General features: G+C 49.4%; 2 protein-coding genes across 3 annotated transcripts; both read right to left on the reverse strand.

Moving 5' to 3' along the window:
- Positions 1 to 1,784: 1,784 nt before the first annotated feature.
- On the reverse strand, positions 1,785 to 6,298 carry LOC138800571 (vitamin K epoxide reductase complex subunit 1-like protein 1). The gene is made up of 3 exons (XM_069982340.1): positions 6,061 to 6,298; positions 3,008 to 3,117; positions 1,785 to 2,514 (listed from the first exon to the last, which is right to left on the reverse strand). Exons 1-3 carry the CDS (start codon positions 6,246 to 6,248, stop codon positions 2,279 to 2,281), a joined length of 534 nt encoding a protein of 177 aa, XP_069838441.1. The 5' UTR covers positions 6,249 to 6,298; the 3' UTR covers positions 1,785 to 2,278.
- A 770-nt stretch (positions 6,299 to 7,068) lies between these two features.
- Positions 7,069 to 17,252, reverse strand: MAPK7 (mitogen-activated protein kinase 7). 2 transcript variants are annotated; one of them, XM_069984669.1, is made up of 7 exons: positions 17,132 to 17,252; positions 16,718 to 16,934; positions 15,382 to 15,547; positions 13,850 to 15,036; positions 9,954 to 10,897; positions 9,650 to 9,777; positions 7,069 to 9,388 (listed from the first exon to the last, which is right to left on the reverse strand). In XM_069984669.1, exons 2-7 carry the CDS (start codon positions 16,926 to 16,928, stop codon positions 9,235 to 9,237), a joined length of 2,790 nt encoding a protein of 929 aa, XP_069840770.1. In that variant the 5' UTR covers positions 16,929 to 16,934; positions 17,132 to 17,252; the 3' UTR covers positions 7,069 to 9,234. The 2 variants fall into 2 exon arrangements, with proteins under 2 accessions (XP_069840770.1, XP_069840769.1); XM_069984668.1 differs by lacking the exon at positions 17,132 to 17,252 and adding an exon at positions 17,047 to 17,124.
- Positions 17,253 to 17,527: the final 275 nt, after the last annotated feature.

Below are 17,527 nucleotides of genomic sequence, written 5' to 3' on the forward strand. Positions count from 1 at the left end.
TTTAAGCAAATCCACGCAACACTACTTGTTGGATTTCATTTGCCTGACCCTTTTGTTCTCAGAGAATTAAGCTGTGACAGAGCAATCCGTGCACGTGTCGGTGTGAAGTATAATCTGATTTATCCTATCTGCCCTTCTATATTAAGAACGACCTTCATACAACGTTTATTTCTTGCCCGACTCCCTATCAATAAGATCAGGTTGGTAGCTGAATCCGGGGGGGGGAGACCACCTGTGACCCACAGACCCGACCTCACTTCATAGATCCCGTCAGTCTCTAGGTTCCTGACCCCTACACAGATAAAGGATAAGGAGCTGGAGGGCGAGGAATTGGCTGCCTCCTCATGGGACCCTGGTACTGCTCAGGAGACAATAAGTCACCACTAACCAGCGATATCCGAGGTGCCGGAGGCCATTACACTGGGGTCACACCCGGCAGTTTTTGTGCCAAAGCCAGAAGTGGATTCAAAAGGGACGGCAAATATAAAGGGAGGACGTGTACTTCTCTTCCCTGTTGGATCCACTTCTGGTTTTTGCCACAGACTGACATGAGAGTTCTCCAAACAACTGTTGTGACTCCAGCAACATACGGCCGAACACTGCACATGCTAATGGGCGGCCTTAAAGGGGAACTATCAGCGGGTTAGACAAATATATCCTACAGACAGCTCCCTAGTGGGCAAAGGGCACTGTGGATGAAAGCCTGTCTGCTACAGTCATCCTCAGCGCTGTTAGTTGTGCCCTGTAAGCCTTTAGGAGCACTGGGGGCGTGGCTACCCACGGAATGCCGCATGGTGGGCAGGGCTATGACGCCCAGCTAGCTCCTCCTCTCTAAAGATTTTCAATGGAGAGGTGGTAGCCACGCCCCCAGTGCTCCTAACCGCTTACCCATCCTCCTCTTAAGCCTAAGAACTTACTGGGCACAACTAACAGCATGGGGACGGCGGTGAGGATGACTAAGAAAAATACCTTCCTTCTCGGCGCCCTGTGTCCACTAAGGAGCTATCAGCAGGAGAGATTTGTCTAATCTGTTGATTCCCTTTAAGGAAGACATTAACCTTGTCCCTCAGGATTTCAGACAGTCCTGAAACCCTCTGTGCTGCTGGGGACGCTGCTCCACCCCACTATAAAGATGGCCATCCACATTGGCTGGAGGTTTCTCAGACCTATTTAGACTATGTCCAACCATCCTACGGCAGATCTGGCAGCCAGTGAGGGATCGGGTATGGTAGATTTTAATATTTGAAAAGCTGCTGCCAGAGGAGTCTGGAAGGGACCAAAAGCGTCAACCAACAGCCGAAAGAGTCTACTAACAGCTTACCCCCCCCCCCTGTACAGAACACAAGCACACTCACCCACATCTACCGCGCATGTGGATAGAGGACTTTGGCGCATTCCTCTTTTGAAACACTCTGTGCTGCTGTGACCCTGCTCCTCACTATCTGCAATGTCCAACAGGATCAGCAACCTTACCTCCTTAAATACTCTGCACTCCTTTCCCTGTCTCTGCTCACCTTTGCTCAGTCCCACCCCAGTGACAACACATTTAGAGGGGGCCCTCAGATTTACCTCCCATACTGCTATTCTTTATTACCGCCCTACATGTACAGGTCAGGACTATTTCTGCTTCCAGGAAGGCGACAACCAATATGAGCCCAACTACAACTCTCACCGGACAAGTAGAACTGCTGACAACCCCCATGGAGGCTATAGCTATAATCATACGGGTTGTCACCCAGCTTTCCCGGGCTCCCCACCACCAAGGAGACGACAGCATCCAGGACTATTGAAAAACATTCCCTTTATTATAAAATCCCATAGGAATTGGAATGATGGAGGAGCCGGAGATGGCGATCACCGGGGGATGGAGCGATCGTCTTCTCTTGTTCTTATGGCCGCGTCCTGTAGCGTTGGTCATGTGATTGGACATGTGACTCTCGCCGCCATTTCTCGTTGGAAATATTGCGATAATTCTACTTGCGTTTAATTCCCTGAGAACTTCCTCTGGTCGAGGTTTGGCACACACGATCCCTCGCTCACGGACTTCACAGCTTTTTCTTTTGGCACCCTTCCCCGCCCAATACTCGATCAAAGTCACATGATCTGTAACAACTGAGCTTAAAATGGCGCCAATTCGCTAAAATCATAAAAAACCCTCATCATAAAGTAAAAAAGGTAACACTGCCGTGTGGCGCCCTGAGTGCGGCGTTGTCGCAGCGCTCGTGGTCCGTGTCCTATCGGTGATATAACGCAGGAAATGTCGATGGGCACCTGGTGATCAGTTCTTCTTCTTCTTGTTCTTCCTCCTCTTCTTCGAGGGGCTCGCCGTCAGCCATCGCAGCCGCTTGACGTTGAGCAGGAGAAGGATGAAATTCAGGACGTAGGTGGTGATGCAGATGACGCAGAAGTCCTCCAGGATGTAGAAGAGGATGTACGCCAGGTAGAGGGAGCCGGCGATGGACAACAGCGAGGTCGCCAACAGTGTGACCGCTGCCGCCACCAATCCCACAAACCCTAAAAAGAAGAGGAGAGAGGATGGTGAAGGAAGGGACACCAGGAACCGAGGTGCAATACCAGATGCCATGATGGCCAGGGGGGCGCTGTTCCCCTCCGAATTTCAGACAGTCCCTTCAAGTAAACAGAGCATCTGCCCAGGACGATCATCCAGCACTATCTGGACATGACGACAACCTAGAGGAGGGGTGACCAGTCATTATGTACCCAGCACTAACTGCAGAGGACAACCACCCAGGGGAAGAGTGACCACAGTCTCTGCTACCAGTCATCATGTACCCAGCAGTCTGTATAGGAGGACCACCCAGGGGAGGAGTGACCACAGGCTCTGCTATCAGTCATTATGTACCCAGCACTAACTGCAGAGTACAACCACCCAGGGGAAGAGTGACCACAGTCTCTGCTATCAGTCATCACGTACCCAGCACTAACTGCAGAGTACAACCACCCAGGGGAGGAGTGACCACCGTCTCTGCTATCAGTCATTACGTACCCAGCACTATCTGCAGTGCATAGAACAGAACCCCAAACACGCTGTTGGGCTGATTCAGCAGACTCTTCGCTCCGAGGATGTTCTCCACCAGTCCAAATCCACGGCCCCATCTGGAACAGAGAGAGAGGGGTCAATGATCAGAGTGGGAAGGCCGAGGAGACCCAATCACGCATTAGAGAGAGAGTGGGGGAGGGGTAATGAAGAAGAGTGTCCCTACAAATAGAATCATGGGGCACATATAATATATAAGTATGTGCCCCCCTCCTCATACACACACACACACACAGGGTATAATATATAAGTATGTGCCCCCTCCTCATACACACACAGGGTATAATATATAAGTATGTGCCCCCCTCGTCATACACACACACAGGGTATAATATATAAGTATGTGCCCCCTCCTCATACACACACAGGGGGGTATAATATATAAGTATGTGCCCCCTCCTCATACACACACAGGGGGGTATAATATATAAGTATGTGCCCCCTCCTCATACACACACAGGGGGGTATAATATATAAGTATGTGCCCCCCTCCTCATACACACACAGGGGGGTATAATATATAAGTATTTGCCCCCTCCTCATACATACACAGGGTATAATATATAATTATGTGCCCCCCTCCTCACACACACACAGGGGGGTATAATATATAAGTATGTGCCCCCTCCTCATACATACACAGGGTATAATATATAAGTATGTGCCCCCTCCTCATACACACACAGGGTATAATATATAAGTATGTGCCCCCCTCCTCATACACACACAGGGGGGTATAATATATAAGTATGTGCCCCCCTCCTCATACACACACAGGGTATAATATATAAGTATTTGCCCCCCTTCTCATACACACACAGGGTATAATATATAAGTATGTGCCCCCCTCCTCATACACACACAGGGGGTATAATATATAAGTATGTGCCCCCCTCCTCATACACAGGGTATAATATATAAGTATGTGCCCCTCCTCATACACACACAGGGGGTATAATATATAAGTATTTGCCCCCCTCCTCATACACAGGGTATAATATATAAGTATGTGCCCCCCTCCTCATACACAGGGTATAATATATAAGTATGTGCCCCCCTCCTCATACATACACAGGGGGTATAATATATAAGTAAGTGCCCCCTCCTCATACACACACAGGGTATAATATTTAAGTATTTGCCCCCCTCCTCATACATACACAGGGTATAATATATAAGTATTTGCCCCCTCCTCATACACACACAGGGGGGTATAATATATAAGTATGTGCCCCCCTCCTCATACATACACACACAGGGTATAATATATAAGTATTTGCCCCCCTCCTCATACACACACACACAGGGTATAATATATAAGTATGTGCCCCCCTCCTCATACATACACAGGGTATAATATATAAGTATGTGCCCCCCTCCTCATACACACACAGGGTATAATATATAAGTATGTGCCCCCCTCCTCATACATACACAGGGGGTATAATATATATAAGTATGTGCCCCCCTCCTCATACACACACAGGGTATAATATATAAGTATGTGCCCCCCTCCTCATACATACACAGGGGGTATAATATATAAGTATGTGCCCCCCTCCTCATACATACACACAGGGTATAATATATAAGTATTTGCCCCCTCCTCATACACACACACAGGGTATAATATATAAGTATGTGCCCCCTCCTCATACACACACAGGGTATAATATATAAGTATGTGCCCCCCTCCTCCTCATACACACACAGGGTATAATATATAAGTATGTGCCCCCCTCCTCATACACAGGGTATAATATATAAGTATGTGCCCCCCTCCTCATACACACACAGGATATAATATATAAGTATGTGCCCCCCTCCTCATACACAGGGTATAATATATAAGTATGTGCCCCCTCCTCATACACAGGGGGTATAATATATAAGTATGTGCCCCCTCCTCATACACAGGGGGTATAATATATAAGTATGTGCCCCCTCCTCATACACACACAGGGTATAATATATAAGTATGTGCCCCCCTCCTCATACACACACAGGGTATAATATATAAGTATGTGCCCCCCTCCTCATACACACACAGGGTATAATATATAAGTATGTGCCCCCTCCTCATACACACACAGGGTATAATATATAAGTATGTGCCCCCCTCCTCATACACAGGGTATAATATATAAGTATTTGCCCCCCTCCTCATACACACACAGGGTATAATATATAAGTAAGTGCCCCCCTCCTCATACACAGGGTATAATATATAAGTATGTGCCCCCTCCTCATACACAGGGGGTATAATATATAAGTATGTGCCCCCTCCTCATACACACACAGGGTATAATATATAAGTATGTGCCCCCTCCTCATACACACACAGGGTATAATATATAAGTATGTGCCCCCTCCTCATACACACACAGGGTATAATATATAAGTATGTGCCCCCCTCCTCATACACACACAGGGGGGTATAATATATAAGTATGTGCCCCCTCCTCATACACAGGGTATAATATATAAGTATGTGCCCCCCTCCTCATACACACACACACAGGGGGTATAATATATAAGTATGTGCCCCCCTCCTCATACATACACAGGGGGTATAATATATAAGTATGTGCCCCCTCCTCATACACACACAGGGTATAATATATAAGTATGTGCCCCCTCCTCATACACACACAGGGTATAATATATAAGTATGTGCCCCCCTCCTCATACACACACAGGGGGGTATAATATATAAGTATGTGCCCCCTCCTCATACACAGGGTATAATATATAAGTATGTGCCCCCCTCCTCATACACAGGGTATAATATATAAGTATGTGCCCCCCTCCTCATACACACACAGGGTATAATATATAAGTATGTGCCCCCCTCCTCATACACACACACACAGGGGGTATAATATATAAGTATGTGCCCCCCTCCTCATACATACACAGGGGGTATAATATATAAGTATGTGCCCCCTCCTCATACACACACAGGGTATAATATATAAGTATTTGCCCCCCTCCTCTCTCACCTGGACGTGAACACCTTGGAGCAGCTGATGGACGGGTTGATGTCGCACAGCGCCCGGTAGGAGGCGTCGTTCTCCCGGGAGGTCTCCACATGGTAGGCATAGACAGACAGGGCAATGCCCAGGGCGCAGACCAGCAGCCTCAGCACCCGCTCCCAGCCCGGCACCGCCGCAATCACAGCCGCCGCCATCCTCTCTGTACAGCTGACGTGTCCACAAGTGCCACTCACCGCCGCTCACCACGCTGACTGGAGCACGGCGCCGGAAGGGGCGGGACCTGCGGCGCGGGGGATGCCGGGAAGTGTGGTTCAGAACGTGGCGCTAGGAGAAAGCGATACAAAGCGTGATGTGTGGGAGATACAGTGTATCCGAGGGGCCGGGTCCTAGCGCCGCCCCTTACACTACCGACCGCACTGCACCCTGGGAGACACGGCGGGGGGTGAGATCCTGAGCCCGTCATCTCTACAACCGGCAGTGTCCCCCGCCGACCGGGGATATATGGGGACCCCGCAGCCCTGGAGTTCCTTCATGTGGAGCCTCCTGTGAAAACTCGCATTGGTGTCCCTAGCAACCAGTCGCACCTCCCACAGCAACCAATCACAGCTCAGCTTTCATTTCTCATTTTATTCTGGTAAACTGAAAGCTGAGCTGTGATTGGTTGCTAGGGACAACAAGAAGCATCTAATCGTCTTGCTAGTGACTAAAGTGCAGTTACATTCAGTGACCACAGGAGGCCTCTTCTATTGGTCTTTTCTTCGTTTTCCCTGGGACTGATGCCTCCCTTTCTGCACAGAACCCATCCATCTTAAGGCGACCCCCCCCCATAGTCTCTGAATCCCCACATTATTACTGGCCCCGCTGTTCCCACCACAGTGCGATGGTAGCTCTTGTCGCCCCACAAGGTGATGGTAGCTTATAACATGGGCATTGGTGTATGCTTGGGCACTCCATCACTGAGCCTGGAGCCAACATCATATAGGTAGCATGGCCCACGTATTAATCAGACCCCGGTAAATAAATAAAACTTTATTAACAATTCATGAAAAATCGTAACAAATCAGGAACAGGAGCAGCTGTTATTATCAGGTCTGCAGCATCGGCAACATGGGCAAGATGGCGGGTAAAAAAAAGTGCAAGAGACCAGCAACAGGGCAGGCGGCTCCACTACCTGCTACGAGGCGGAAGCCGCAGATAAGGCAGAGCTCAGTGTGCGTACAGCATAATCCCCGATGTAGCTCAGGATAATGTACGGCACAGTCCGCGATGTAGCTCAGGATAATGTACGGCACAGTCCCCGATGTAGTTGTGGATAATGTATGGCACAGTCCCCGGTGTAGTTGTGGATAATGTACAGCACAGTCCCCGATGTAGCTCAGGATAATGTACGGCACAGTCCCCGATGTAGCTCAGGATAATGTACAGCACAGTCCCCGATGTAGCTCAGGATAATGTACGGCACAGTCCCCGATGTAGCTCAGAATATTGTACAGCACAGTCCCCGATATATCTCAGGATAATGTACGGCACAGTCCCCGATGTAGCTCAGGATAATGTACGGCACAGTCCCCGATGTAGCTCAGGATAATGTACAGCACAGTGCCTGGTGAAGGTTGTGGCTGTGGATAATGTACGGCACAGTCCCCGGTGTAGTTATGGATAATGTACGGCACAGTCCCCGGTGTAGTTGTGGATAATGTACGGCACAATCCCCGGTGCAGGTCGGTAGCTGTGGATAATGTATGGCACAATCCCCGATGTAGGTCGGTAGCTGTGGATAATGTATGGCACAGTCCCCGGGGTAGGTCGGTAGCTGTGGATAATGTATGGCACAATCCCCGATGTAGGTCGGTAGCTGTGGATAATGTATGGCACAGTCCCCGGGGTAGGTGGGTAGCTGTGGATAATGTATGGCACAGTCCCCGGGGTAGGTGGGTAGCTGTGGATAATGTATGGCACAATCCCCGATGTAGGTCGGTAGCTGTGGATAATGTATGGCACAGTCCCCGGGGTAGCTGTGGGTAATGTACAACACAGACCCCGGTGTAGCTGTGGATAATGTATGGCACAATCCCCGATGTAGGTCGGTAGCAGTGGATAATGTACGGCACAGTTCCCGATGTAGCTCAGGATAATGTACAGTACAGTGCCTGGTGTAGGTCGGTGTCTGTGGATAATGTAGAGCAGTCCCCGGTGTAGCTGTGGATAATGTACGGCACAATCCCCGGTGTAGGTCGGTGGCTGTGGAAAATGTATGGCACAGTCCCCGGTGTAGGTCGGTGGCTGTGGATAATGTATGGCACAGTCCCTGGTGTAGGTCGGTGGCTGTGGATAATGTACGGCACAGTCCCCGATGTAGCTGTGGATAATGTGTGGCACAATCCCCGGTGTAGGGTGGTAGCTGTGGATAATGTATGGCATAGTCCCCGATGTAGGTTGGTAGGTGTGGATAATGTATGGCACAGTCCCTGGTGTAGGTCGGTAGCTGTGGCTAATGTAAGGCACAGTCCCCGATGTAGGTCGGTAGCTGTGGATAATGTATGGCACAGTCCCTGGTGTAGGTCGGTGGCTGTGGCTAATGTAAGGCACAGTCCCCGGTGTAGCTGTGGGTAATGTACTGCACAGTCCCTGGTATAGCTGTGGGTAGCTGTGGATAATGTATGGTACAGTCCCCGGTGTAGGTCGGTGGCTGTGGATAATGTATGGCACAATCCCCGGTGTAGGTCGGTGGCTGTGGATAATGTATGGCACAGTCCCCGGTGTAGCTGTGGGTAATGTACCGCACAGTCCCCGGTGTAGGTCAGTAGCTGTAGATAATGTATGGCACAGTCCCTGGTGTAGGTCGGTAGCTGTGGATAATGTATGGCACAGTCCCTGGTGTAGGTTGGTGGCTGTAGATAATGTACGGCACAGTCACTGGTGTAGGTCGGTGGCTGTGAAAAATGTACAACACTGAAGAAGAACCAACCACAATCCCATCATCATCACTAAGTGGCCTGGCACATGGTCTCTTCCCTTGACCTCCAGTATGGTCCAGGGCACGCTCACCGCTCCTCCTCCAGGACCCATTACGGACACAGCATACGCTCATGCAGGGTACCTCGGTATATAAATACAGCCCTTTGTCATAATATCCTGGTGAATAAAACATCCCACCATTATCCACCCTCCTTTGAGCCCTCAACCATCGTGGAGGTCGGGGATATCGGACAAGCTCATGGGAGATCCCAGCTGTAGATCCTCCTGGAGTGAAGCCATGTCTGCAGGGTTCATACGATGGACGTCCAACCAGTCGGCCAAAAGCGAGGCTGATAGTGGTGTGGAGTCCACCAGACTGGAAGGGAAAACACCAGCGTTAAAAGGGCAAAACGTCCTATAAAAGCTGAATACCATCCAAGGTCCTGAGGATCATTGGTCTACCAAACACTAACACCAGCTCAACAAAAGTCCATGTGCGGACCCTCAACCAACAATAAAAGCCCCGGGATGTTAGACCAACTGGAGTCTGCACGTTCAATATCACATAAAGCGAAGCCCTGATCCTCAGACACATAACGTGATCCCTCTGCGCTCAGCTTTTTTTCCATCCACTAACCTTTCTCGGTTCTCTGCCGTCATCTCAAAGGACTGGTTCAAAAATTCCTCTAAGTCAAAGCCCACCCCGTATCCGGCACCACTTCCTTTGGGGGTGACAGAGAAGACGGGGGGCAACACATCCTCCACCTGAAAACAGAAGACACAGGTAATATTTATGGAAATCAGTGGGGGAAGATCAGCAGACCTGCTTTGTTATGTTATTCCAATACTATACTAGGTGGCCCATGGATTGTTAAGAGGGGCAGAGTGGGGGTGGCACACGGCACAACCCTTATAGCAGAGATGGCCAGTTCCAATCTCACCTGAGACCTTGACAGCTGTTGCGTCACCAGGTTGATATCTGGCGTAACCGATCCAGCCTCCGCTGTGCTAAAGGTGGTGGCTGGAAGAGACAGCAGGTCCTGGGACTTGTTATCCTCAGAGATGTGACAATCTGCTACAACTCCAGGGTAGGACACTCCAGTAACTTGCTGTTGGGGGTGCTCCAGCTCGGCAGGGTTGCGCAGGAACAATGCAGGATCCACGGTGACAGAGCTGCTCTTCCCGTCTCCGGTGTCGGAGGCTGGCCAGACATCTTCAGGTCCTCCTCTGTTCCACACAGGGTTGAGCCGCACTGGAGCAGGGAAGCAGACTGGTCCTCCACCAATAAACTTCACTTCTGGAGGAACCTGCGCAGCGACGGGAGGAGTCCCAGGCTTGACATGAGGCGCCAGCACTACTGGGCCGATCTGGAAGGCGGTGGAGGCTGGAGGCACATAGTGGAGCAGGTTGGATACAGGACACGGGTTTAGGCAGCGGGGCATGAACTGGACGTTTGGAGCCATAGCCGGGGTGGGGACTGAGCCGTTCTGCTGGGTCCTGACCTCAGGGACAGCATTAGGATTGGTCACAGCAAATACTGTCTGTGGTGGAAGGGGTTGGGCAACAGGGCGGATATCTGGGCACATCAACGCTGGTTTAGGTGCCGGGACACTCTGGCAAGTAGGAGGCGGGGCTTGTAAATGGTTTTGGTCAATCATTCGGGTCCAGCGTTCCAGAAGGTTCTTATCGTTCTCACTCAGAACCAGTCCCTCAAATCCTCCATCTGCTTTCTTTATGTCACGACGTTCCTTCTCCTTCTGCTTCTTCTCCTTCTCCCGTGCACGCTCCTGACGCCTCCTCCTCTTCTCTTCCCGCTCCCGCTGACGTTCCTGGGCGGTGATCGGTTTCTTCACTTCGGGAGTCTCGGGTATCGAACATGGCGCATCTATACAAAAGAAAGAAGACGCAGCTGGATATATAACAATACTGATGTGAAATAGAGAACCTACAGAATCCTACAGCACACAACAGACCTCTGTGCACATGTCTACTATAATACTGCTCCTATATACAGGAATATAACTACTATAATACTGCTCCTATATACAGGAATATAACTACTATAATACTACTCCTATATACAGGAAAATAACTACTATAATACTGCTCCTATATACGAGAATATAACTAATATAATACTGCTCCTATATACAGGAATATACCTACTATAATACTGCTCCTATATACGAGAACATAACTAATATAATACTGCTCCTATATACAGGAATATAACTACTATAATACTGCTCCTATATACGAGAATATAACTAATATAATACTGCTCCTATATAGAGGAATATAACTACTATAATACTGCCCCCTATATACAGGAATATAACTACTATAATACTGCCCCCTATATACAGGAATATAACTACTATAATACTGCCCCCTATATACAGGAATATAACTACTATAATAAAATGTGTGGAGCGAGAGTCCTCAGCACAACCGGGTAGTAGACTAGCCGGACCTTGGTTATTATGGAATACAGGTGTAGGTGGAGGGGGCTATCTCCATGGAATAAACAGCTATGCGGGTGGTGCACGGGCAGGAATGGAGCAGATCAAACAATGCATGTAGGTAGATAGAAAGTCCAGCACTCACCGGTATCAGAGGTATAACAGCTTGTATCTTTATTCCATCTTGCGATATTAGCAGGGAGGGAGAGGGTGCGCGGCGTGACTCAGATGGCGACGGCCGTTTCTGGCCACTAGGGGCCTTTCTTCTAGCCGAGAGTATGCCTACTACTATATAACTACTATAATACTGCCCCCTATATACAGGAATATAACTACTATAATACTGCCCCCTATATACAGGAATATAACTACTATAATACTGCTCCTATATACAAGAATATAACTACTATAATGCTGCTCCTATATACAAGAATATAACTACTATAATACTGCTCCTATATACAGGAATATAACTACTATAATACTGCTCCTATATACAGGAATATAACTACTATAATACTGCCCCCTATATACAGGAATATAACTACTATAATGTATAAAATAGAAAATAAGTCCAAGCACTCACCGGATGAAGGGATCTCTTTGTGCGTTTATTCAAGACATCACAGGGAGGGAGCGTGTCTGCTACACGCTCCAGCACCCTTGCCACCGCTCCCTCCCTGTGATGTCTTGAATAAACGCACAAAGAGATCACTTCATCCGGTGAGTGCTTGGACTTATTTTCTATTTTATACACCGTACTGCCCTTGTCTCTGTTCGAGCACCGCGGCTACTTACCAGTGCAGTTTATTAGCCCTTAATCCGACTCCAGCGCACAGCTACTGATTGAGCAGTATTCAGACAGTGCCGGCACCTGTATCTTCCTGAAGCATAACTACTATAATACTGCTCCTATATACAGGAATATACTACTATAATACTGCTCCTATATACAGGAATATAACTACTATAATACTGCTCCTATATACAAGAATATAACTACTATAATACTGCCCCTATATACAGGAATATAACTACTATAATACTGCTCCTATATACAGGAATATAACTACTATAATACTGCTCCTATATACAGGAATATAACAACTATAATACTGCTCCTATATACAGGAATATAACTACTATAATACTGCTCCTATATACAGGAATATAACTACTATAATACTGCTCCTATATACAGGGATATAACTACTATAATACTGACCCCTATATACAGGGATATAACTACTATAATACTGCCCCCTATATAAAGGAATATAACTACTATAATACTGCTCCTATATACAGGGATATAACTACTATAATGCTGCTCCCTATATACAGGAATATAACTACTATAAGGCTGGGTTCACACTACGTATATTTCAGTCAGTATTGTGGTCCTCATATTGCAACCAAAACCAGGAGTGGATTAAAAACACAGAAAGGATCTGTTCACACAATGTTGAAATTGAGTGGATGGCCGCCATATAACAGTAAATAACGGCCATTATTTCAATATAACAGCCGTTGTTTTAAAATAACAGCAAATATTTGCCATTATATGGCGGCCATCCACTTAATTTCAACATTGTGTGAACAGAGCCTTTCTGTGTTTTTAATCCACTCCTGGTTTTGGTTGCAATATGAGGACCACAATACTGACTGAAATATACGTAGTGTGAACCCAGCCTAATACTGCTCCTATATACAGGAATATACTACTATAATACTGCTCCTATATACAGGAATATAACTACTATAATACTGCTCCTATATACAGGGATATACTACTATAATACTGCTCCTATATACAGGAATATAACTACTATAATACTGCTCCTATATACAGGGATATACTACTATAATACTGCTCCTATATAAGAGAATAAAACTAATATAATACTGCTCCTATATATGAGAATATCACTACTATAATACTGCTCCTATATACAGGAATATAACTACTATAATACTGCTCCTATATACAGGAATATAACTACTATAATACTGCTCCTATATACAAGAATATAACTACTATAATACTGCTCCTATATACAGGGATATACTACTATAATACTGCTCCTATATAAGAGAATAAAACTACTATAATACTGCTCCTATATATGAGAATATCACTACTATAATACTGCTCCTATATACAGGAATATAACTACTATAATACTGCTCCTATATACAAGAATATAACTACTATAATACTGCTCCTATATACAGGGATATACTACTATAATACTGCTCCTATATAAGAGAATAAAACTACTATAATACTGCTCCTATATATGAGAATATCACTACTATAATACTGCCCCCTATGTGTGGGGTAGTCCTGTGTATGGTAAGTGATGGGATCTCACCTTTGGACTTATTCCTCAGGGCTGATTTCAGTAGTGCAGCCTTCAGTGCCGCCTTAGTATCGTCAGATATGGCGCCCTCTCTCTTTGGCACTGGCTCTGGATCAGTTTTGATGACTGGCGCCTCTTCCTTTGCCTCCTCTTTCACCGCCTGCGGTGCTGAGTCTTCGCTCTCCACAGGAGACGTCAGGTCGATGGTCTCCGGTTTGTCGGGAACTTTTGGCGACTCCATAGGAAAATCTGCCCTCTCTCTGGCGGAGTTGGCACTGGGCATGTCCACATCCAGTCCCTCGGAGGGTGGAGGAAGCGGTGGTGAGTGGAAGTTGTCTTCTCTCAGCATGGCGTCTGGCCCCGGCCCCTCCACCGCGGGCTTTAGGGCGGGTTTGAAGCTGATCTGCCGCCGGATGCCCTCCCGTCTGCGGTGGAAGCTGTCAATCTCGGCCACGATGGCCTCCTTAATCTGCTCTTTGGTCAGGATCTTCTTATCAAAGCCGAAGTCAAAGGCGGGCACACATTCCGGCTCATCGTCCGGGTCGTGGTATTTGGAGAGGAAAGGGTGGCGCAGAGCTTCCCGCACCGAGATCCGTTCCCGCGGGTCAAACCGCAACATTTTGGATAGGAGGTCGAGGGCTTTGCGGTCTCCATGAGGGTAGAGGTCTGACCAGGGCACGGGCTGGCGGGAGGGCAGGCTCTGGATGTAGGCCCGAACCCGCTCAGCCCCGATGGCTCGGATGACCTGGCTGGAGGGCGTCCCCAGCACCGTCATGATCAGCTGCAGCTGGTGGATGTAGTTCTTCCCGGGGAACAGCTGTTTGCGCCCCAGCATTTCGGCGAATATGCAGCCGACAGACCACATGTCTATGGCCTGGGTGTACTCGTGCAGAGACAGCATCAGCTCCGGGGCGCGGTACCAGCGGGTGGCCACATACTCCGTCATGAAGTACTTGTACTCGTCGGGCTTGGTGCACAGCCCTCGCGCCATCCCAAAGTCACCGATCTTCAGCTCACAGTTCTCGTTAATGAGGAGGTTACTCGGCTTCAGGTCCCGATGCAGGACGTTGGCGGAGTGGATGTACTTCAGCCCCCGCAGCAGCTGGTACAGGAAGTAGCGGGCGTGCTCCAAGGTCAGCGGCTGCGAGGAGTGGATGATCTGGTGGAGGTCGCTCTCCATGAGGTCCAGCACCACGTACCTGTGGAGCACAGAGGCGACCATGTTACAGGGGCAGGCACCCAGACAATAGGAGGAAGGGCTGCTAAAATACTCTGTGCTGCTGTGGAGACCTTAATCCCTAGCCTGTGACCTCTCACAGGTTCAGCACACTCCTCTCCTGAAATACTCTGTGCTGCTGTGGAGACCCTAATCCCTAACCTGTGACCTCTCACAGGATGAGCACACTCCTCTCCTGACATGCTCTGTGCTGCTGTGCAGCCTGTGACGTCTTATAAGAGCCTGACAGTCCTGACATGCTCTGTGCTGCTGTGGGCACCACCTGATCTGCCCTCTCCCCTCCTGAAATCCTCTGTGCTGCTCTTACACAGATCTGAAGTCGCTGTAGGGCACGGCGGGCCTCAGGATGTCTTTGATGGCGATGATGTTGTCGTGTTTGAAGTGTTTCAGGATCTTCAGCTCCCGCAGGGTGCGCTTGGCGTTCGTCACCACGTCAAAAGCGTTGGGGATCTTCTTGATGGCGACTTTCTGACCTGAGGGGCGGAGAACAGCGCTGAGGGTGAGTATGGGCTGATGACATCACAATCACCCCCCCATACCTCTGTGTACACGTTGGGGTCAGTACGGGCTGATGACATCATATTCTGCCTGATGACATCACCCCCCCCCCCTCCATACCTGCTGGGGGTCAGTGAGGGCTGGTGACATCACAATCTGCCTGATGACATCACAATCCCCCGCCCTACTTCCTCATACCTGCTGGGGGTCAGTGAGGGCTGATGACATCACAATTTCCTCACCTCCGTATACACGTGGGGAGTAAGTACGAGCTGATGACATCACAATCTGCCTGATGACATCACATTCCCCCACAGACATACCTCCGTATACACACCGGGGGTCAGTAGAGGCTGACATCACAATCCCCTGCCTTACTTCCTCATACCTGCTGGGGGCCAGTACGAGCTCATGACATCACAATCTGCCTGATGACATCACCCCCCTCCTCCTTATACCTGCTGGGGGTCAGTATGGGCTGATGACATCACAGTCCCTTGCCTTACCTCCTCATACACACCGGGGGTCAGTACAGGCTGATGACATCACAATCTGCCTGATGACATCACATTCCCCTGCCATACCTCTGTATACATGCTGGGGGGGTCGGTATGGGCTGATGACATCACAATCTGCCTGATGACATAAGCCCCCTCCCTCATACATCCTGGGGGTCAGTGAGGGCTGATGACATCACAATCTGCCTGATGACATCACAATCCCCCACCCTACTTCCTCATACCTGCTGGGGGTCAGTACAGGCTGATGACATCACAATCTGCCTGATGACATCAAGGTCCCTCGCCTTACCTCCGTATACACACCGGGGGTCAGTACGGGCTGATGACATCACAATTCCCCCACAGACATACCTCCGTATACACACCGGGGGTCAGTATGGGATGATGACATCACAATCTGCTTGATGACATCACAATTCCCCCACAGACATACCTCCGTATACACACCGGGGGTCAGTACGGGCTGATGACATCACAATTCCCCCACAGACATACCTCCGTATACACACCAGGGGTCAGTACGGGCTGATGACATCACAATCTGCCGGATGACATCACCCCCCTTGCTGGGGGTCAGGATTGGGAGTTACAGTGTTGGGAGCTGCTGGGAGTTGTAGTCCTTACCGGTGCCCTTTCTCCGGGCGGAGGACACCACTCCGTAGGCGCCCGTGCCAATGGTCTCGATGATCTCGTACTCGTCACCGACGTCGAAGTTGATGTCGAAGGATCGCTCCTTGAGGATGGCGAGGTTCTTGGCTGTGGTGGAGGAGGCGCAGCGGGCGGCCGGCAGCCTGGAGGCGTCACCATCCCCATCCTCAGGCTTCTTACCCTCCATGGTGCTCTGTAAGAGTCAGTGATATCATACAGTGACGTCACATTGTAGATTATAACACAGTGTGACTTTATAGTGGCAGTCAGGGCCCCTCCCAGCAGAGCCGAGCTGGTAAACATACCCCCGTCCCCTCCCGTCCTCCGCCGCCCCTGCGCCCTCCACACCCGGAAGTCCTGAGCGCTGCGGCTCCTTTAAGAAGAAGTTACCCGGCAGCCGAGCAGCAGACAGGTCCCCGGAAGTTCAGCGGCGACCTGAGGGCGTGGCCAGACAGGACCAGTCACCCCGGGGAGCAAATCCGCTCCACCAATCCAAGGCTGGGGGGGCGGGGCCTCTCTTGAGTGACAGCTTCCAAGCCACTGAGAGCGTGGAAAGGCGCTACATGGGCGTGTCCCGCTGCCTAGCAACCGAGCTGCCGCGAGAGCGATCAGGTGACTGCCGCCGAGAATCTCTGAACCCGGGAGGAGTGGGCGGAGCCAGTGCCGGGCCGATACACCGTCTGTCATAGGAGGGGGGAGACGGGGGTTACCAGTCATAGGAGAAGGGGCAAGAGGGGTAATAGTCATAGGAGAGGGGCATGAGGGGTAATAGTCATAGGAGGGGCA

Source organism: Dendropsophus ebraccatus, chromosome 9 (assembly GCF_027789765.1).
Source record: "Dendropsophus ebraccatus isolate aDenEbr1 chromosome 9, aDenEbr1.pat, whole genome shotgun sequence".
NCBI lineage: Eukaryota > Metazoa > Chordata > Amphibia > Anura > Hylidae > Dendropsophus > Dendropsophus ebraccatus.

Excerpts from the sequence above, each read along its gene's own strand:
- LOC138800571 (XM_069982340.1), bottom strand. The coding sequence starts at position 6,248 with ATGGCGGCGGCTGTGATTGCGGCGGTGCCGGGCTGGGAGCGGGTGCTG. Across the intron at positions 3,118-6,060 it reads TCCAAGGTGTTCACGTCCAG|ATGGGGCCGTGGATTTGGAC; the intron begins GTGAGAGAGGAG and ends TCTCTGTTCCAG. Across the intron at positions 2,515-3,007 it reads TGCACTGCAGATAGTGCTGG|GGTTTGTGGGATTGGTGGCG; the intron begins GTACGTAATGAC and ends TCTTCTTTTTAG.
- MAPK7 (XM_069984669.1), bottom strand. The coding sequence starts at position 16,928 with ATGGAGGGTAAGAAGCCTGAGGATGGGGATGGTGACGCCTCCAGGCTG. Across the intron at positions 15,037-15,381 it reads TACAGCGACTTCAGATCTGT|GTACGTGGTGCTGGACCTCA; the intron begins GTAAGAGCAGCA and ends TGTGCTCCACAG. Across the intron at positions 9,389-9,649 it reads ACGGCAGAGAACCGAGAAAG|TCTGGTGGACTCCACACCAC; the intron begins GTTAGTGGATGG and ends TTTCCCTTCCAG.